General features: G+C 39.2%; 1 protein-coding gene across 3 annotated transcripts in view; it reads right to left on the minus strand.

Annotated features, from left to right (window-relative positions):
* Kcnip4 (potassium voltage-gated channel interacting protein 4) overlaps positions 1-21,973 on the minus strand; it is a 1,094,684-nt gene that overhangs the window by 191,570 nt on the left and 881,141 nt on the right. Inside the window, exon 1 of one of the 3 annotated variants that reach the window (XM_021211129.2) lies at positions 12,837-13,401. The exons of the other annotated variants lie outside the window; for them this stretch is intronic. Within the exon in view, the coding sequence (XP_021066788.1) occupies positions 12,837-12,948 (112 nt within the window). The 5' untranslated portion in view covers positions 12,949-13,401. Of the gene's footprint in view, positions 1-12,836; positions 13,402-21,973 lie in introns of those variants that run through there. 3 annotated transcript variants of the gene reach the window in all.

The raw sequence follows: 21,973 nt of genomic DNA on the forward strand, positions 1-21,973 counted from the left end.
AATAAGCTCTAGGGGAGAATTCATTTGTGGTTGTTGGAGGTGGTTTTTGTTTTGTTTTTTGGTTTTTGTTCTTTCTTTTTTGGATCCCCCTCCCCCTTGGAACTCAGTCTGTGTACCAGGTTGGGCTGGAACTTGGAGACTCACGTACTCGTCTTTGCCTTCTGAATGCCAGAATTAAAGGTTTGAACCAATTCTATACTTTTGTTTAGTTAAATTGACATAGTATCAAGCTGACTTCTAAATATAATGTTTATACTCATAGTTATATACTTCCTTAGTTTTAATCACAGACACTACTTTTATTATTGGAAAATAATGAATACAAAGACCTATAACTGCTCAAGGTACTCAAGGTTGCTCAGCAAGACATTTATACCATCACTCCAAGGCTAGAGAGACACTGTGTAAGAGGAGGCAGAACGAACGTAAGAGATGGAGGATGGAGGGGAAGGCTCGGAAATGCTATCTTCTGTATGACACAGGAATTGTAGTCACAAATTTGCACCTGCTTCGGTTGCTCGAGCATGATCTGCATGAGAACGGACTCATCAATAGTCAGGTATAGAGGAGAGAACTACCTAAAGGTTCCATACCACACTGGTGAGCTCTTGGTAAACAGGGAACGTTCTGGGAGAAGGAAGGTCATTTCCTTTGACCTATTATGCTCCCAGGAGCCCACCAGACTCTAGTGAATAGCAGCACAAAATCAACAAACAGATGGTCCCGGTTAAACTTAGTTACAAAACAGAAACCACAACCACAGACAAAAAGATACATAAATCTGGGTAGGAAACTTGTAAGGAGGAAAGAGAAGGCCAGGCATGGGAGAAAGGTAAGAGAAAGTTGGAAGGCTTATCATCATATATTACATATATGTATAAAATTATCAAAGAAACTATTTTAATGCAAATGACTAAACAATTCATATACTCAGATATCATTCTTATCAATAGCCATAATTCATATGCTGATTACAGCAAAAAAAAACTATTGCTCTAATTTTTTTTAGAAAATGTACTCTAGCTGAAGTTAAGCACCATCTCTTTATTATAATTCATTGAATCCTCTGGTCTTCATCTCACTTCCTGTTGATTTTCCACAGTTACTAAATGTTTGGATGAAAGTTATGATGAACATTTGTTATGCAGGCTTGAGGCTCACAGTGTTTATTGTCCTTGGGCAACACAGTTCTGACTGTCCTTAAAGTGCTTAGCTGCTACCATGAAAGGAAGTGCTTTTGATTAATTTGAAACATCAATTTCCTTGCCCTTTGAAAGAAGGAGAGATCTACTGTGGAGTAGTTCGTGACAACAGAGGACAGCAGCAAGTGCAATTTGTAGTAAGATCTTATTATTATGTTAGAAAGTTTAGAAATCTCTCATTTGTTTACTTCAATGATGATGATTATTCTTTTTTTTTTTTTTTTAAAGACAGGGTATCTTTACATAGTCTTGTCTGTCCTATAACTTGATTTGTAGACCATCGTAGTTTCAAACTCAGAGATCTGCCTGCCTCTGCCTTCTGAATGCTGGGACTAAAGGTCTGTGCCACCACTTCCCAAATAACATTTGTTTGTAAGGAAGAAGTAGACAGAAGACATCAAGGCTAGGTGTTTAAATTTAACCCTCCGCATGAGACCTATCTTCATTCTTTATTACCATAGTTAATTATGCAGACAGACCTTACCTAAATTTAAATTTGGCAGGCTGAAGAAACACAGGAAAGGAAGAATAGCCAGGGTTTCTCAGTCTCTTCCCTAAAGCCCGTTTATTCCTGAGGATTTCTTCAGATCACTGTTGCTGTCTCAGAATTCATATACGGTTGGACACTCTGTCAGTGTTTCTATGTAACACATGGCATTTCAGAAGTCCTGCTATGCTGCCTTTACCAGCAGTCTTTCTGTGACTCACTCTGCAATACAAAGTGAAGGCTTTCCAGGAAAGAATGTGGTGCCATAGGAGATGCCATCACTAACACCCTGTGAAAGTGTGTAAGTTCTCAGAGCAGGGAACTGGTTACAGGGCTGCCATGGTCCAAGGCCTCTGACCATCCATACCCACTGGACACACACTGCTTTCCATTCCTGAGCTTAAACATCTTTAAAGAGGGGATATACCTTCTGTAAAAACCTTATACAAGAGTTTAAACTTTTACCTACAGCTCTGGCATGCTCAGGAGCCTCGGGGTTCCAGTAGGATAAGGATAGCCATATCATGGAAATCTTTCTTGAACACTCTTAGAAAGCCGTTGACAGGGACAGTCCCCATTACTGGTAAATTTGTGAATTTGAAATATATTAACTAGGCAAGTCATTCCTGTGGCTTACAAAGATTTTTGCAGCTTCAGAATTTCTTTGCCGATTTTTCCACTTTTTCTTGAGTAAATTCTATAAAATATTAAGCTGTGTATTAGCTTTATTGTTGACTCATCATAGCAGGGACGCACAACAACACTGAGGCTGGATTCTTATGTGCACATTAAACTTTTTAGTCTGAGATCTTTGCTCTTGCAATATTCTAATGAGGTTTGTTTACAAAGAGTGCTCGCTCTGTAATTGCCGTCTGTGAGGCAATGATCTGACTGATTCCCTTTGGGTCTCTTTAAACCTTCACAGGAGTGGGAAGGAGTTAATCTTCTGTTTTCAGTCAAGTGATGTTTAGACGCCTGTACTGATTTCGCCTTCAGTGAACCAGTGGCGTTCAAGATGCTGGAAACAGCAAGGACAGATGTATCATTTGCGTATTCAGGTGTACCTGGTTTCTCATCGTTTTATCATTTTTCCCTTGTAATTTGTTTAAATCCAGGACCCCATCATCAGCTGATACCCCTGCTGCAAAAATGTTGACATTCTTTCATTTATTCATTAGAGACTTTCTGCGGACAGGTTATTCATAACTACAAATTGGCTGAACTATAAAGTCACATGTCTTTAATTGTGTCCTTACTATATGAAGTCAAGTCTGGAACTCAATTTGAAATGTACCATCCTGATTTTATGACACTAGGGTACTGTAGTCCATAGTTTCACTCATCACTGATTTAGAAGAAAGGTCTCTGCACTGTGTCAAATGTTAGAATGAGGCAGTCAGAAACACCACAACTAAACACTTCAGCTTCTAATGGCTCCACTGTGACACCAGCTCTGGCACTGAACAGCATATCAACTAGACCACTTACCTGTATCTTTGATCAAATTGCCTTGTGTATGATAATGGATAGACAAGGAGTTTACTAACCTTTAAAGCATCTTAGAACTGATTCTAAGGTAAGTACAAACACACACCCACAAACTCAGCAAAATCACACTATGTTTTTTGGCAACTTTTTTTTTTTTTTTTTTTTAATGATGCTTAGTATTTTGCCAGCAACAACTGTGTAAAAGATGGGATGCTTATGGGCTGGTTAGAAAATCTGAGCTATAAAACTAAGCATTAGTGTGGACTTGCTAAATAACAAGTTGAGGGGTGTTCCTTTCATTTCAAAATCATGGCCAGGGCTCAGAACTCTCTAAAAATGGTGTTATGATGATAACATGCTATGATGATGCAGATAAGATCTGTATATGAATGTGAACAAGGTTCAGATTTCTTTAATGATTTATTGTGGATCCATAGTAAGAATGCTAATGTTTTCTAAATTTAGTCTTGCCCTACCTTTTATTCAAATGCTCTCAAAGATTCACAGAGGACTCTGGATAAGTCACTTGTTCATCTTAACCTACAACATAGAGTTTGGATGAGCTTTTGTACTATCTTGCTCCAAAGGCATATGATTCTTGTGTCATTAGTAAGATGCCCCATTCCCTTACTTGTGATGAGCCTGGGTACATTTGTGTGGATTTCATCTTACTGGTATACAGCTAAGGAGTTGACTTCAATGAGAAAATGTTTACTTTGGGTTCTGGATTAAGAGGTTTCAGTTAATTGTCTACTGGCTCTATTTGTAAGGGCCTATGGCAAGGTAGAGAAGCATGTGACAAAGGAAGACACTCACCACTCAGAAACCAAGGAGTAGGGGTTATGAGAAGAATGGGGCCAGGAAAGGAGAAGCCTCCAAGGGAGGGCATGCCTCTGATGTCCTCCTTCCTGGAGACAGCCACTTTATCTCCATAACCTCAGTAACGCCATCAAGTCATGAACTCATCAGATTACTAATCAGTGATTAGTCACGATCCTCCTGATCCAAACCACCTCATAACGAGCAAATCCACCAGCTAGGGATGTAGCTGTTGATGCACAGCCTTCTTTGGGTGACACTTCATAGCCAAACAATGTGGGTATATAAACTTAAAAAGAGACATTGTCTCATCTCACATTTCTGTTGTTCTGTTGTTGTTTTGATTTGCTTTTTGTTTTGTTTTATCTTGTTTTGTTTTGTTTGAGTTAGGGTTTCTCTGTGTAGCCTTGGCTCTCCTGAAACTTGAGCTCAAACTCACAGATCTGCCTGCCTCTGTCTCCCAAGTGCTGGGATTAAAGGCATGTGCCACCATGCCTGGCTTCATCCCACATTCTTTAAGGTATGTGCAAAGCCATAATTTCACAATACTAATTTTTTTAGAGATGTACAAATTTGTAAATTTATTTATTCAAAAAAATGTTGCCTTTTAAAAAGCAAATAATCTAATTTTTTCTTATTGCCAGGAGTGATGAGTTAGATTTCATGTTTGAGAAAAAGCTAAGCCCTTTTCATAAAAGAAGCACATTCTAATTAAAAAGAAAGGAAAATGGTGGAGCATTGGAAATGTTGCCTGCTCAGAGTTAAACTTCTAAATAGACTGTAAGTGGCATTAGTTGTATAATTCTAAGACACAGTATATTGAAATCACCAGTTGCCAATAGCGCTGAGCTTCTCAACATCATCTTTAGTACTTGCCTTCAAAATATTCCCTAATCCACATCACTGACAGTGTCCATCAGTGCTGTTTTGATAAAACAGTGAGTTTAAGTAACTAAAAACTCGCCACAGGCCAATAAAACATGAATTTCTGCAATCTCTTCATAAAACAAACACAGCTTATATAAACATCAAGACAGTGAATTCAATATATATTGTCTCACCAAAAACTATTCTTGTAAGATTCTAACCTAAAAAAAAATTAGTAAATATATGAGCACCATTGTATGTGAAGATTTTATTACATAATTTTTCAAATACTGAAAAACACTACAAAGCTGAAGTATTATAAAATATAACATAGATATTAAATATTTATGTGGGCTTTAAAATCTAATACAGAAATATTGATGTTCTAATATTGAATTTAAAGTTATACAAAAAGGTCTAAGAACTACAGAATTATTAGGTTTACAGGATAAACAAAGGATAGTCTTACTATGGTAAGCCAAATCTACCCTAGTTCTTATTTTTTTATACTGTATACCAGATAAGGATTGCTTTATATATAAGTAACTAAAGAACAACTTTAAAAAGTATTTCATGGTATATGAGGATTTTGTGGAACTCTAATGTAAGCATTCATAAACTTTTTCTGTAGTAGTTATTTGTTTATGCATTGTGGATAATCACTTTTGATTTGAAAAGTTGGGTTAGGCTATATGACCCACAAACCCCAATATACTTAATATAGAAAAATATGGCCACTAAAAACTTTGGAATAAAGTTCAACAGATAAAGGACTTCAGTATACTTGGAGGTCTTGTTAGAGTTTCAGATGGTCTGGTCTTTCAGATCTATTGAATAACTCAGTGCATGTTGAATTGTGGTCTTTGGACAAGCAGTATCAGTGAATCACAAATGCAAGGACCCAGATGCCACCATGACCTCACTGATTCAGAAACTCAGAGTGGAATGCAGGAATTTGTGGGTTCATAGGCTGTCTCATTAGTCTTGAGACATCTGAAGATTGAGACCCACTGGCCTAGTCCCTGGGATGTGAACAGATCATATTATCCAACATAGAAGAGAGGTGCTCCTGGGCTCATGCACAGGGATGAGATGCAACACTCATTATTTTGCTTACTGTTTTGCATTCTCTACAATATCTTGGAGACAAGGAAGGCATGCTCATCCCCATTTTTAAGAGAAAGGAACTGGAATTCATTCAGGATATTTAGAAATTTGCATGGAATTATTGAATTGGTTTTAAAAATCAACCCTTCAGGCTTCCCTGCCTTTGATTTCTTCTTATCTTCTTTGATATGGACAAGCAGCTCTGGAATTAAGCAGGAGCTGGCCTGGCTTAGTTTGTGTTGGGTTTCTCATCAGGAATGTAGACACGACACAGGTTATGAATATCAGAGTCTAGTGATGTATCTCCATGGCTATAAGAAGACCATCCTGACTAAACCACCAACCAAAGAGTATACAACCAAAGGACACATGGCTGCAGCTACCTTTGTAGCAGAGAATGACCTTATCTGGCATCAGTGGGAGGGGCAGTCCTTGGTCCTGTGGAGGCTTGATGCCCAGCAAAGGCAGATGCTAGAGCGGTGAGTCAGAGGTAGATGAGTGGGTGGAGAAGAATTCTCATAGAGGTAAAGGGGAGGAGGGATGGGTTCATGGAGGAGATTTTGGGAAGGGGGGATATCACCTGAAATGTAAATGAATGAACTGAGGTAAGAAAAAGAATCTTTCAATCAGGAAAACATGAATATTCATCTACCCAACAAATAACCATGTCTTTGTTACTAATTACAGCTTTCACTTTTGTTCACTTTTTATTACTCGTGGATGAGATTAAGAAAACTTGTAGGAGATTCATTCTGTCTTCCTACCAAAGTACAGTACAGACCAATGCACTCCTTCCTTAAAACCTCTTCAAAGGTTCTCACTACAGACTCCAACCCCATTAGTATTTTGTAATATCCTCGTAAACGAGATGCTCTACATTTCCTGTGTAGTGCACCACATCTTCCTGAACAGTGACCTCAAATTATTCATCCACAGGTATGTTTTCCCTGATGCTCTCTACTGTTGCAAGGGACTGTGGTAGAAACTCTTGGCTTCTATATCTACCCTCACCCTTCAGTAAAGGCTACAGCTCTTCTCGAGAGAATGGGATGGGGGATGCTCTCTGAAAATGGGTAAAATGGAAATATAGTTCCAAGGCAAATCAACCTGGAATAGTCTGCCAAGTCCAGGGAAGACACCTGGCATTTAACCTATTCATTGTTCATGCCAATATTTATTGTTCTTTGACCATCAAAAGAAAGCTTAAGAAGCTGCCATTTATAAGAATTTATAATTGGTATTTCTATCTTTCACACCAGTGTCTACCTGTTAAAGTCTTAAATCTTTTAAGTCCTGAGGTTCCAAATATTACCACCTTCATTCAAGCACCCGTTCACTCAGAAATCTAGCAACCAGAAGAGGGCAGGAGAACTCTTGGCAGTTTCTAGAAGGTTTGCTTTTTTTGTACAGCAAGACATTTTTTCATCTTGCCAAAGTTGTTCATGAGCCATTTGTTCTCTAAGCAATTTGAAAGATTCTTAAGGGCATGGAAATATCCTGCTGTCTTCAATTCCCCTCCACACAGTAGGTGCTTCGTGCATATATGTTAAACAGCAGCTATACATCTTAAAAATGCTTTCCACTTTACAGAACTGGATGGACTGTTTTCCCATCCAAATCAAAGTCCATCTAAGAGTCAGTAGTCTACAGCTCACAGCTAGATATTTCAGCCCAAATTACATCCTAGGTTTCTAGGTTCTAAAGTATTGCAAAATTTAACGTGTGAGGAATTTTGCTATGAAATCTCACTATCAGAAAAATAAATCATCAAAATTGTAATCAGCTAATCCACAATTTTGAGGTTGCCATGGACACTTGAAAGTGGCATTGGACGTCTTGGATTGCACTCAGTGCACAAAGCAAACTATATTCATGCTATCAGGGTGTGTGTGTGTGTGTGTGTGTGTGTGTGTGTGTGTGTGTGTACAACTGTGCTAAATACTGTGGATGATCAAGACCAAGGAGAAATAAGTCTGTGTCAACTCTTCACACATCCTTCTTGTTGTTCCAGGAACCCCATATGGTGCACCAGGTCCCTGTGCTTCCACCACAATGTTATGTCACCCATTGCCTTATATATAGTACTTGCTTAAGCACCTTCCTTGCATATAAATTCGATAGGTTTCTCTTTATCAATAGCAAGAAAGCTTAAAGGAAACTCTACCTTGCCCAACTTTGAATGTTCCTGAATCTTCCATTTGGATTTAGCTACAATCTGCATGGAATAGCTTGCTTGGGTGGATTTGCCATGATATAGTACATGATACATTACAATGTGTTTACCTGATCTCCAGTTTCAAGTAAGAGTTCATTAAGGGGAGAAGTGATCTTCTATTAGTCTTAATCCTGGAGATCATACAGAACACAGAATGTAGATAATCAAGAAATAATGAACGACACCACTGCTGAAAACCGTATGTCCTAATGTAAGTCAATTTTAAAACTTGCTGAGGCAAAAGTGATTTACCATTGGGCTTTTCTCTACTTCCCTATAGAAGAATTTCTAAACTGAGCAGAACAGTAGGAGATTTTGAAAGATGACAGATTTATCTATCAGAAAATTTCAGTCTCTCCTCCATAGAACTGTTATATTAAGAACTATGAGCTGTGTCTTCCACATTTCTTATCTCATAAGTACGATATTTAAAACCAAGTTTCCTTGAAATGAATGAAGTGCTGTTTATAACAGCTGCAGGCCATAGACATTGCATTAATTGGGAATTTCTTCAGAAACTGGAAATTGACAGCCAGCTCTGAGCTTTTTTTTTTTTTTTTGGTGGTTGAAAATTCTATGGGCTTTTATCTTCTCTCTCATGTGAATTATAAATCGTTTAGCTAGTTTCTCTGTTCTGAACAGACTTTTACCTATTCTCTTTATAATCTCTGTGAATTATTTGTTATCCTCTATTATTTCTTCAAAGTTGGAGTCAATGGCTCTTAGGGAGTAGGGGATATGTATAACTGGAACCAATGTTAGGTAACCTTATCATCTCCAGCTTGATGTGCTACAAGCAGTCCTTTCCCGGATCCATGTAAACCACCTGGCTTCTGTGTTTAGGGATCCAGCCTTAGCTCAAATGGGAATTCTCGTCCCTCATTCTCCAACTTGAGAAAATGTTCTCCCCCTTCTAGGTGCTGTGCAGTAGGACCTTCCCAACCCCATGCCTTATCTTTTCCTGAAAAATCCACCCAGAGAGCTCTTTAAAAATTCCCACCTCAAGGCTGCCTCAAAGGAACACTGCTTAGGTTTATGCTCAGAATTTGGCTTCTTTTTATCTTCTTTATGATTCTGCTACTACAATGTAAGGTTCTCTGAGCGAGTCTTCCATTCATTTTCACTTCCTGTCATCTCAATCAAAACTCAACAGAGGACAATAAGCATCCAGCATTCAGAATGCAATATGATCGCTATGACATACTAAAGTTTGAGATTATACCCATCTTACAGTTTCACCATTTCTTTTCTTTGTGAGTGGCCAAGTATAAAACCTCAAATAATTATATTAATACTTCATTACTTATGTTATTATTCTATTGCATAAATGTTTCACATGTATGTATATCTGTGTACCACCTTCATGCATGGTGTGCCCTTGAAGGTTAGAAATGCACTTTAGAATTTCAGACAGTTCTGAGCTGGTAGGTGGGTGTTGTGAATAAGCCTGGTCCTCTGAAAGAGCAGTTGGTACTCTTACCCATGGAGCCATCTCTCCAAACTCAATTATTGGTACACAACCTTCTGACTCCTAAATAGTGCATTGAAATGGGATATTTTTAACTTTGTCAAAATTGAAAAACTATTTTAAATAGAAGAATAGTATCTCAACAACTGCATCTATGACTGACCCTCACAAATTAGGTATATTATGAGCCATTTTATTTGTATTATAATCTCAGTGAATGATTTGCAATCTGCATTGGCATATCCATTTTCTGCTTTTTTTGTTTTTTGTTTTGTTTTGTTTTGTTTTGTTTTGGTTTGGTTTGGTTTGGTTTGGTTTGGTTTGGTTTGGATTTTGAGACAGGATCTTTCTATGTAGCTCTGGCTGTCCTGGAACTTGCTATGGAGATCAGGCTGAACTTGAACTTGGAGAAACTTGCCTGCATCTTCTCTTGAGTGCCCAGGCATGGGCCACCATATCAGCACTTCTCCGCTTTTAAGTATTTATGGGTACAAAGAATGAATATGGTATCTCATGGCTCAAATATTAGCCACCTTTTTCCTTGATCCACAACTTGGCTGGTAATTATAAAGCCCAGTCGGTTCTATCTTTGCTTAGCTATTGTCATATTCTGAAGAAGTCTATGTAGGAAGCCCCAGCTACAGCTGTCATATTTTTCCTAAGTCTCATCATCACTGGACTCTATATGGATTTATCATTCACTATCATGGGATATAAGCCAATGGTGGTAAAATTTGATGCAGAATTTAGAAAGATGCTTAGGTGACCATTTGGTTTGTTGTTCTAATCTGTTCTGAAGGCCAGGAGTTTTAGCATGTTTGGATCCCATGCTTAGGTTGGGATCCAAGTCTTGTATGAACCAGTTGGCTGCTGCATGATCGTATTTTCTTTGGGTATATTTCTCCCTGATGGTTTAAAAAGGCTTAGGACCCAATTCAAGACTAGAAAATCTCCCTGTAAATGTTTTTATTTATTCTCTTTACATTCATTAGAAGAGGGCAGTGCACTAACAGCAGTTGTGGTAAGAAAAGCATTCTGTAGCACTCAGAAGTGTTTTACTTTGGCCTTCTTTCTGCTCCCAGATGGTTTGGCTTTCGCCAACTCATGTACCTCTTCATAACTTCATTCATTATCTACATAAACTGAGTGTTAGATTGAACTGACATCATTTAAGACGCATTTCAGAACAAAAGGATTGATCCATACTAAATGAATGTGGGTCTTACGTTATATATAGTGGCATTGTACATAATCAAGACTTCTTCACTGAATTCAAATTTACTTCAGATTACTATACATCACACACAATATATATATAAGTATATAGTTGTAACTATATTTATGGGCCCATAGAAAGACTCAAGTATATGTATTGCTATAATTTGGATACCCATCTCAAGGCTGTCAATTCAAATCAACTCAAAAATATTGACTCTATTAGGAAAAGTTAAGTTTATAATTTTATTAGCGTAATTTTGAAGCTCAAATTTAAAGTGTTAGTACCAACACCCAATTTAATTAATTTAAAATCCGAATCATTGCTAGGGCCTTTAGCTTGAGAATTTCAATTGTAAACTTTCTATAATATGATTGACAATGATAGAAGAACTACTTAATATCTTACAGTGTTATGAATGTTGATGTTCACCAAATATCTCCATGGTGCTTCTCTGCTTTGGTACCCAGCTTTAAACCAAGACCCCTTGATCATAACATGGTGACTCTGAGGACACCACATCAGAGAACAAATACTAATAGGTAACTTAACATGATATCAATGCATGTTTTTCTAAGTTCAGAAATTGAAATTATTCTATTTGTATTTAAATAATACATATTAGTCTATTGAGTCAGAATTTTGAGAGAGTATTAAAAACATTTAACATACTGAAAATTTTATTTATGCACTGTTTTTCAATTAGAAGTTTAATAGAATTAGCAAACCAACTTCTTGCCTAAAAACTTTGGAAATATTTTGGCTTAACAATATTATTGAACCTATTTTGTGTGTGGGGAGGGGGGCTCTGAGGTTTTGCTATACTGATAAATATTAACACACTATGAGAAACAACATGTGTAATGAATATAAGTGGGGGTGATGTCATCTTAACTGTCAGAGCCTTGAAGTTAGAATGATTATGTTACAGTGTGGAAAGTTAAATATTCCTATGTCCCTCATCATATACTATGTGAGAGGTGACTGCCCATAGCTCAGCATACAAATAGCTGGAAGAAATAGGAACAAGGACCATCTGTATTCTTTCACTTGAGGAGAAACAAAACAAAAAAAAAAACCAAAAAACCAAACCAAACCAAAACAAACAAACAAAAAAATGAGAGCTTGTACAAAGAATTAGTATCAGTTGGTTTAAGTTAAAGTATGTTATTTCTAAGTATGCTATTCAGTAGATAACTTATATTTGTATGTATGTACATGTGTGCTTGTATAACTAGGTATATATGTATACATATGCACATGTATGTATATATACATATATGAATATTCAAATAATATAAGAAAAGTTAATTAACTTTTTTCTTTGAATAGCCAGTATTTCAATAATCAAATTGACTTTTGAATAACAAAGGTGAGATTCTTATCAGGTAAAATATCAGAAGCATCAGCTATCCTGTGTGCTGTTCCCTGTTCAGGAGACAAATGATTAAGGTGGCTCACTGGAGAATGTAAATGAAACACATCCAAATTAAATCTTCAACACACCGTTTTGCTGAGCACCCATTAACTCCATTTTACACCATTTTATGTCATAATCAACAACCCAGCTCCACCCCAGCAACTCCTGACTAATGACAGGCAAACACAACACTTCCCTCACAATTCAAAACTCCTCCAGAGGGAGGGATCACTAATGAGCTCAAGGTGTGGTAGTCAAAATGAACTTGACAACCAAAAGCAAGCACATATTTAACCCATAAACAACCCTGTACCCAAAGAATTGGTTTCGAACAGAAAGAGGAGGCTACAAAAATCCTTCCCTCCCAACATCAGCTTTCCAGGTAAACAGAAATGTACTGTCCAGGTGCCAGGCTGCTCTCTGTGTCAAGCATGCATATCTTAAAACTTTTGCTTTGGACATTAAGCCTTTGCAACTTCTGCAGCATTTGTATCCAGTTCGGAACCCAGACCTGACCAAGTGCACAGACTGGGAGCGACCACTTTACCTTCAGAAAAATCAATCAGTCCCAGCAAATGAAGCAGCTTCAGAGACGCACATATAATCACAACAATACCCACTGTTTGCAGTCCTTCCGACTCCCACTCTAGAGTCAGCATCCTCTAAGCTCTCAGAGCATCCCAGCCTCCGGACCCCTTGGTGTGGAGGGAGTTAATTAGAGAATCCGAGCAATGTCTGGCTAGGAACAAAGACTTGCAAGGGGGGAAAGTGAGCAGCGGCTCCTCACTGAAGAACAGAGCCAAGCGGGCGGCCCCCCGAGGTGAGGACAGACCTGGGCTAAAGTCCAGCCTCTCATGCTGATGCTTGCATTTGCTTGGAGGGGCTCAGTTCAGCCAAAGCGCATCCAGGCTCCAGACCCTGCGCTGCAGCCGGCAGGTGGGTGTTCTGAGTTCAGAGCTGAGGGAGAAACATCTGTTGGAGAACAGAGACTTTGCAGGGTCCACGAAGAAGGGACACTCCCAAGGAACTTGCCCCGGAGAGCTAGCACTCCACCCGCTGATGATGCTGGGCTGGGCAGGGCTGTGTGAGCTAGTTTGCTGCCTGGGAAGCTCAAGTGTCCCTTTTCAGCTACAGCCGCTGCATTTGCTTCCCAGAGCTTCCTCTGGGAAAAGGCTCAGCCTGCTCTCTGGATATGGGGTGGGGGTGGGGGGATGGAAGGGAGTTTTAATGAGGGGTTGGTGCCAAAGTCCCTGAGACTGCTCTGTTTTGTGGAGAAAACTACAATAGCAAAAACATACCAGTGAGTATGCAGCCAAGATCAAGCAAGCTAACTCAGCTCTTCCACTCTCGCCAGCTGTTCTGTTCCCTGAGCACACTACAGAATGGTCCATGAGTCCTCAGGATTACAACGCACCAGGGATGAAGGGCAGAGCAGACCACATAAGGTTCAAATTCAGTAACTGCCTCTTGGAGGGTGGTCATCACTTCGAAGTCTAGTCTCAGTTTCTGAGAAGCAAAGTTTCGAAAACTTCCTTAATAGAGTTAAAAAAATCATGGGGCTTGCTTAAGGGGTGGGGGGAAGGCAAGTCCTCTTCTTAGGTTTCAGAGTACCTGGGGAGTGTGCTTTAACTCGGGTAATTCCAATCAACAGGAAATCCTAGTCTGCACTTAGTTCCCAGGGTTCCTATCACTATCCTGCCCTAAGCTACTCCAAAGAGGCAACTTCAAGGGAATGTCCAGGAATCTGGGCTATGCCAGGACCACAGTGGCTTTTCAGTTAGTCACTTTACTCCACATTGCCAAATTCCAGGCCAGTAATGCTGATGCCAATGCAAAGAGAATCAAGATAGACACTGGGGACACCTGTAGCTCCCTGGGATCCAGAAAGGCTTTGCAGTGTTACCTCAGGTCCCTAGGAACTCATTCTCTGCCTTTTTGTTCTATGAGCTTCTGCAAGACACTCAACTTGTTTGAAACACTTTCATTGTTGAATTTGGTGCCTTGATGCTTCAATTAAAGTTCTCAACTTAAAGGGAATTGTAGGAAATAAATATGACTCTAATAAGTGAGTTTTCTAAGCTCTTACTATGGGCTTAACCACATTACAAAATAACAAGAATTAACTTACTCTACACAGCTCCGTGAGGTACGTATTATGATCATCTTCATTTTACAGACACAGAAGTTTACTTGCTCGACAAGTTGCAGGCATCATGCCTGGAGAGCAGTAGGTATCCATCCAGTTTCTCCTAAGTGTTTTTCTAGCTGTCACTATCAGTTCTGAATAGTACCCTAGTGACAAGTTGATACAGAATTCTCATCCTATCAGTTGGGAACATTTTAGTAGGAGATAAAGCGTTGGGAGGAGGTGATTGCAGTAGCCTATGCAATAGAGATCTCTGCAAGATGCAATGGGAGCACAGGTCAGTTATGCTTCTGGTAAATGAGTGGTAGTGCCAAGAGCTTTATAAAGGAGGCAAGCATTGGGAATGACAATAGTTTTCATTGATAACTAGGAATAGCATGCCAGACACACTTGCATTGTACAGACTTGTAATAAATCGTGGCTCTCCTTGGAAGGAATATAATCCTCAGTTCTGTCAGCTTAAAACAGAAATGCCCACAGCCTTCTTGTCTGACTGCTATAAAACTTAGCCTGTAACGTATAGATCCGGGCATAGTCCCTGGTGCCTTCAGTCCTCCTTGGGACTTTCGGAATTACTATGGAATGCAAACTCATGGGCTGAAGGCTTTCTTTGGATGATGTAGCTACTCACCTTACTCCTTTCCTGGTTCTACTTCTTATCCCAGGGAGACTTGCTGGTTATTACCTTAGTTTCAGTGATATTTTTCTTTTCTGGGCACCAAGAACACACCCACATACCATGGCCATCTCTTATAAGGGTATATTTCATTTTGTGTGAGATAGAAATACCTATCTGCCCAACCACTGTCCGCCCATGCATTGGTGGACAAAAAAAAAAAAAAAAAAAGTAAAAGCCAAGTGGCACAGACATTAAGTTATTTTCACAAAGTTACATTAATAAAGGGTAACACCAGGATGTGAAAGATACTCATTCAACAGCTAACAGCAATCAATACTTGTAAGAATTGTGTTAGGCATTGCTATAAACCTTGTCCCTTCAAAACATCCTATCATCCACTTTGTTACTCTGGTCTCAGAGAAGAAATTCAGGATTTAATAGTTGAATAGTTTTTCTGAGATCTTATTTATAATATTTGGAAGAGTTGAAATTTAACCACAGATATCATAGGTGCATGAACTCTATACTTCACCCTTCCCTACTCCATTCCCTCTACATCATCATGACCATATGGGACTCTGGTAAGGGACTGTGAAGTAGAAAATATTGGCAAACACCTTTAGGAAGGGGTATGGTCACATCAGTGAACCAGAGAGAAAGAGCATGGGATGAACTTCCACCTTATGATAATGACCCGTTGTGATCCTGCAAGCTCTCCAAGGAGATGATTTACCGAACTGCAAAATTGATTATTTCCTTCTCTTTGGCTGCAGCTTCAATTTGAGATCTTACCAGTGGCAATGCCTAATCAATTTCATTTCTACTCTATCTCATAAATATAAGCAAGATTAGAATGTGCTTACTACTCATTAAGTTTAAAACAATAATTGATAGTGTAGCAGCTGATTTCTTTAATATATGTCACATTGGCATACAGATTATTTTGAGCTGGAGGTAACTAAGATATGGAAGATATATCAAAAGCTTGGTGCCTTCCACTTTTAGTCTAAAGATAAATTATAAATTAAATTATAAATTATAAATTAAAATTATAAATTCCTCTTTGGCAGGCACTCTCCCTCTACTGTGCAGCATTCCGCTGGGCATATACAACCCTGAATTGTCATTATTTTCCACCATGTATTTTACTTTCTTTAATTCACCACCCCTAAAAGAACAGATCCATTTCCCTTTGACACTTCTTCATAATCTGCTACTCTTTCTTCTGATGGCATATGATCTGCAAAGTGTAACCCTTAAAATATGCCTGTCTCATATTTATACATATTACAAGTGTTAATAAACCCTGTTAATGTGCTTTGCTACTCTAATTTTCAGGTCCAGCTAATAAATATTAGGGAGATAGAGAAATTATGTCTTTCCCCGCCCACCTGCACAAGTCTTTAGAAATAATTAATACTAAAAATACAGATGCAGGAGACAGCAGGATGACTAAGTGGTTAAGAGTAGTCGCTGCTTTGTGGATGACCTGGATTTAGTTCCCAGAATTACATGGCATTTCAGAGCTGTCTGTACCTCCAGGTCCAGGCATTCCTACAGTTTCCTCTGGCCTCTTTTGGCACCAGCTATGCATCAGATACCCATACCCAATGAGGGGGAAACACTCAACCCATAAAACGCATAAATCTTTAAAAATTAAAGATATTAGCCTGGGCAGTGGTGGCGCACACCTTTAATCCCAGCACTTGGGAGGCAGAGGCAGGTGGATTTCTGAGTTCGAGGCCAGCCTGGTCTACAAAGTGAGTTCCAGGACAGCCAGGGCTATACAGAGAAACCCTGTCTTGAAAAAACAAAAAACAACAACAACAACAACAACAACAACAACAAAAGATATTTTTAAAGAGGCAGAAGCCAGGTGTGGTGGCTCACACCTTTAATCCCAGCACTCAGGAGGCAGAGGCAGGCAGATCTCTGAGTTCAAGGCCAGCATGGTCTACAGAGTGAGTTCCAGGATAGCAACCCAGAGAAACCCTGTCTCAAAAAAAAAAAAAAAAAAAAAAAAAAAAAAAAAATTTAAAAAAAGGAAGAAAGACAAAGGAGGCAGAATGAATTCCTTAGTGATCCAAGGTTGCAAGTATAGAACAAGATGGCTTTACATCTCCCAGTTCATCAAAATTCTGTTTGCTTTAATACAGATAAAACTAGGACGGCACACTAAGAAGTTAAAGAGAAATGAGATTCTAAAAGAAACATGTATTCTCTATTCATTGGAGCTAAGGAAAGTAAGCCATAAGTATGTCTGGCATTTTCATGAAGGTTTCAGTTAAGAAAGAGGCCTATCTTAGGTCTTTATGAAAGAGTTTGAGAGTCATAGAGCCTCCCATTAAGGGAGAAAGGGCATCCATAAACTTGATCAAACTGGTCATTTGCTAAAAGAGGCCCCTTAACATCAGAACCCAAATGAACAAGCAACTGGACAAGGTCAACAACATGTGATTCTTTGGGTTTCTTCTAACTAGAAGTGTATTTTTTTATTTGTTTGTTTCATGATAATGAAAACTTTTTGGCCTCATGTGTCCTTTATTCTACACGAAATTACTTCTTTGCTTTGAGAGATAGCATGTTCCTCTGTCTTGCAATTCCTAGGTTACCCTGAGGAACTTTTTGAATGGTTTCCATGGGAACTATCTGGTCAAACAGGACTCAGTATATTTCACTTAGCTCAGGGATCAGTCTGAAAGTCTGGTCAATGTGTCTTGAATGGATTTTTTTTTTTAAATGCATATGGATGTCCATTTAACAATTAAGCAATACAACCTTCCTGCCTGAATGCCCTCTTAAATCCACAAGGCTGATTACATTTTAAGGTAGGGAAGTGAGGGGAAACGTCTTCCTATCTTAGACTTGCAGCAATATTGCACAATGTATTATCATAATAGTTCCTAGGTGTGTTATAATCAGAGCATGCGGATTATATAATCTCCATAAAGTAAATTATCAAGTTATTAAGATGTACAATTAAAAGTTTTTATTAGAAGATAAACTTCTGGTGACTTTCAGCTTGTTGCTCCCTCCCCTTCCCCCCACTTCCTTCCTGTCCCCCCTCCCTCTACTGCCTCTCCTCATTTAGGTCTTTCCTTTTCCTCTCCTTTCTGACTTGAGTTGTATCCCAGTTCCAGGTTCATTTTTCTCCTCCGCCACTCGATTTCTTGTCTCTTTTGATATCCGTTTATGTGTGGCCTCTCTATCAAAGCTGCCACGTGCTACCTCATTAGTTTTACTTATGGCAGAGAGTCTCCAAGATAATAATTATCTTCTGACTTCCTCTAATATAACTAATATATGAACAACACTGAGCCCCCGCTGACTTCCTCTAATATAACTAATATATGAACAACACTGAGCCCCTGCTAATTGACATATATTATACTCTGTGCATTATGAAAACCCCATCTATGAACTGCTATACTATTTGATAGAGGTAGTTAATATAATAATACTAACCCTTATAGATGGAGATATAGAAGTTTAAGTAACTGTCCTAATATTCTATGCCTGATACAGAGGAGCTGGCCCTAGCCAGTGGATCTCTCCCTAGAGATGCAGCAATTGTGTATGTGAGTGATGAGTGATAGTTCAAATAACTTTTGAAATTTTAAAAATTAATCATAATCTCACTGCACGAAGATAAACAAATTTTAACATGTCATTGGTACTCAGAAAGGGAAGGCGTGCCCCTAATGTCATCCTGAAGCAAATATGTTTATTCCTTCCTGAGAGCAAGATTGGATGGAAAAATAAGAAAGAAATGACTTAAGAAAGAGGCTTAAAACTGAAGGGGTTTGTAACCCCATAAGAAGAACAATAAAATCAACCAACTAAACCCCACAGAGCTCCCAAGGACTAAACCACCAATCAGAGTACACATGGAGGGACCCATGGCTCCAGCTGCATATGTAGCAGAGGATAGCCTTGTCGGGCACCAGTGGGAGAAGAGGCCCTTGGCCCTGTGAAGGCTTGATGCCCCAGTGTAGGTGAATGCCAGAGATAGAAGGTGGGAGTGGGTGGGTGAGTGGGGGAAAAGACCCTCCTAGAAGCAGGGGGAAGGTGGATGGGATAGGGGATTTCCAGAGGGGAAACCTGGGAAAGGGGCTAACACTTGAAATGTAAATAAAGAAAATATCCAATAAAAGAAAAAAAAAGGGGGGGCTCCAAATAGAGGAGGGAAAGACGTTTAAAGGAGCAGAGAGGAGAGTGAAGAAAGGAAAGGGAGGCATGTAGGAAAAGAACCTATCCTATGACTGCCTCTTTGAGACATTCAAGAACGTGAAAGTAAACGGAGGCTTGCCTTGGGCTTAAGCAACCCACAGATCACTCAGCTGTGGTTTAAGACAGGAAAAAAAACCAGGGACTACAGAAACGGCAAGGTATATATCTCTCTTGAATCAGTTCGACTTCCTTGCTCCACTGGTGGTTAGAGTCCTTATAGCAACACACACAGAGAATCTGTTCAGTTTGGCTGTCTGAGCAGCGGCCTCACATGGCCTTTAGAAACAAGCAGATGCTTTAAAAAACAGGATGGACATCATCTCCATGGACACGCGCTAGCCCTGCTGGGTTTAGTCCTACCTTCCAGGTCTGCTCTTAGCGGAGGCACAGTCCCACTCACCGAGGCCTGGCTAACTAGATTCATCGTGCCCATGCCATCAGTTTGATTTTTCTCAGTTTTTCCGTGCATGATGCTCAGAGCAGGAAGAGTGTTTTTAACACTGCATTAGCCCATCCCTTGCACTAGAGCAAGGCTTTGGGAAATGAAACCCAGCAAGCTTAGCCTTAAGTGTGTTCTAAGTCTGCAGAGAGAGTGAGCGATGGTCTTCATTACTCTTTGTTTTATAGACTTGTAAGAACTTTTCAGAATGAATACTTTGCAAAGGCCTCAAAACTCCTTTCTCAAAATGTTTCTAAATCCCTTTGTTCTCCTTATCCTCTTTCTCAACCTCCTTCCATCCCTCGCTTTTTCCTGCCATCTCCACTGGTAGTGAACATGAAGGCATGTGCACTGACAAACATGTTATTACTGAGATCGTTTTCCTGTTCGGCTGTGTCAGAATGAAGGAGACCCATGAGTCACATAACTCTCTCTCAGAGCAGAGAGCTGCTCACCTCCATTCATGGTGAACCGGAACTCTGAACAAATGAATGCTTATGGAAGACCCACAGGGATGCAGGAAGTGGGTCATGCTCGTGGCTGGCGTGAGTTCTCCAAGAGTGAGTTTACTGGGTAAGACCTGATAGCAAGGAAGCATAACTATGTCTTTGGCCCTCTTTCTCCTGTGTTTTTCAACAGGAATTAAAATGTGTACGCAAGCAGGAAAAAAAAAAAAGCACACCGTAAAAGTATGAAATTCTAGTTATAATATCAGAGAAATTGCCGCTCCCCCAAAAGAAGGCATGGGAGGTGGCCATAAAAGACAGACTAATATTACTTATTTCTGTTTTGCTGCTTTTGAATGCTGTTTGAACTGTCTTTGAATCAAAACTATCAATAGATAAAGAGACTCCACTGTGAAGTAGCAGCTTGTGATACTGGCGCTACACATGAATGCATATTTTTGAGGAAATGGACAAAGTCTTACTTTTTAAAAAAATTTTTTCCTTATTTTTATTTTATGTATATTGAATATATTCCCTTCATGCATGTTTGGGTATCACATGCATTCAGTGAGTGCAGTGGCCAGGAGAGGGTGTTGGATACCCTGGAACTGGAGTTACAGATGGTTGCTAGCTGTCATGGGAGTGCTGGGAATTGAACCTGTATCCTCTGGAAGAGCAGCCAGTGTTCTTTATTTGCAGCTATCTCTCAGAGTCTACCCCAAGTCTTAATTTTAAAATGAACCAAGCAAGGAAAAAAATGTGTCCTACCTCTTCAGCCTCAAACGCAGAAGCCGAAAGGATGTCTTTCTCCTTGACCTGTCTGTATGATGTATCTTCTCCAGCTAGACCTTAGCATCACAGCTCACCTCTATTTGCTTGTTTTCTGTAAGTGCAATGAGTATAAAGCTGCAACTGGATAATGTTATGTCTGTTTCCTTCTGCTACGATGACAAATTACTCCAAGTTATATTGCTTAGAATAACTCAGGTTCATTATTTTACAGGTCTGAAGCTGGAGTTTTAACTGCTATTCCTGGCTAAAACCCTACTGATGGTGACCTGCATTTCTTGAGCAAGCTCAAGGCAAGCATTCAAGTTATTTTTCTAGTGTATGGATGCTGTAGCCAGTCTTGGCTTTAGGTGGTATCCATGGTCAATGCCAAGTCTTTTCCACATGGTAACATCACTGTGACATAAACTCTTTTGCCTCCCTATGCACTATATTTGCTATTACATTAGGTCTTCTTAAAGAATATAGCACTTCCTTTATGATCACTGACTAACAATTTTAAATTCACCTGCAAACCTAAGTGCCCTTTACCATATGACCTAAAATATCCCCATGTTCTAGAAATTTGGATGTAGATATCTTTAGGGGATTTTTATTCCTATACAGAGTGGTGATCTCAAAATTATTTTGATATGAAATAATTTTTAAAGAAAGAAGTCTAATGTAAAACTGGTACATATTGACTCTATTGCATTAGGAGAAAGAAAGCCCATTGGGAAAACTCTGTGTCAAGAGGTGTGTGTGTGTGTGTGTGTGTGTGTGTGTGTGTGTGTGTGCATGTGTGTATGATATAAAAAAGATTTGTCTCCCAGAAGGAAAGGCCAGTTTTAATTACACATTCTATCACTGAACTTTCAATATGTAGACTTAATGATATTAGGAAAAGAACCCTTCATCATTTACAAAGGATACATGTTAATACTCAGAAAGAAGATCATGCTAGAGGTCAGACTTAAATGGAAAAAAAAAGTCCAGGAGTAAACTGAATTTTAGGAAGATTCTCTGAGTTATGCAG

This window comes from Mus pahari, chromosome 13, assembly GCF_900095145.1.
Source record: "Mus pahari chromosome 13, PAHARI_EIJ_v1.1, whole genome shotgun sequence".
In the NCBI taxonomy this organism is placed as follows: Eukaryota; Metazoa; Chordata; class Mammalia; order Rodentia; family Muridae; genus Mus; species Mus pahari.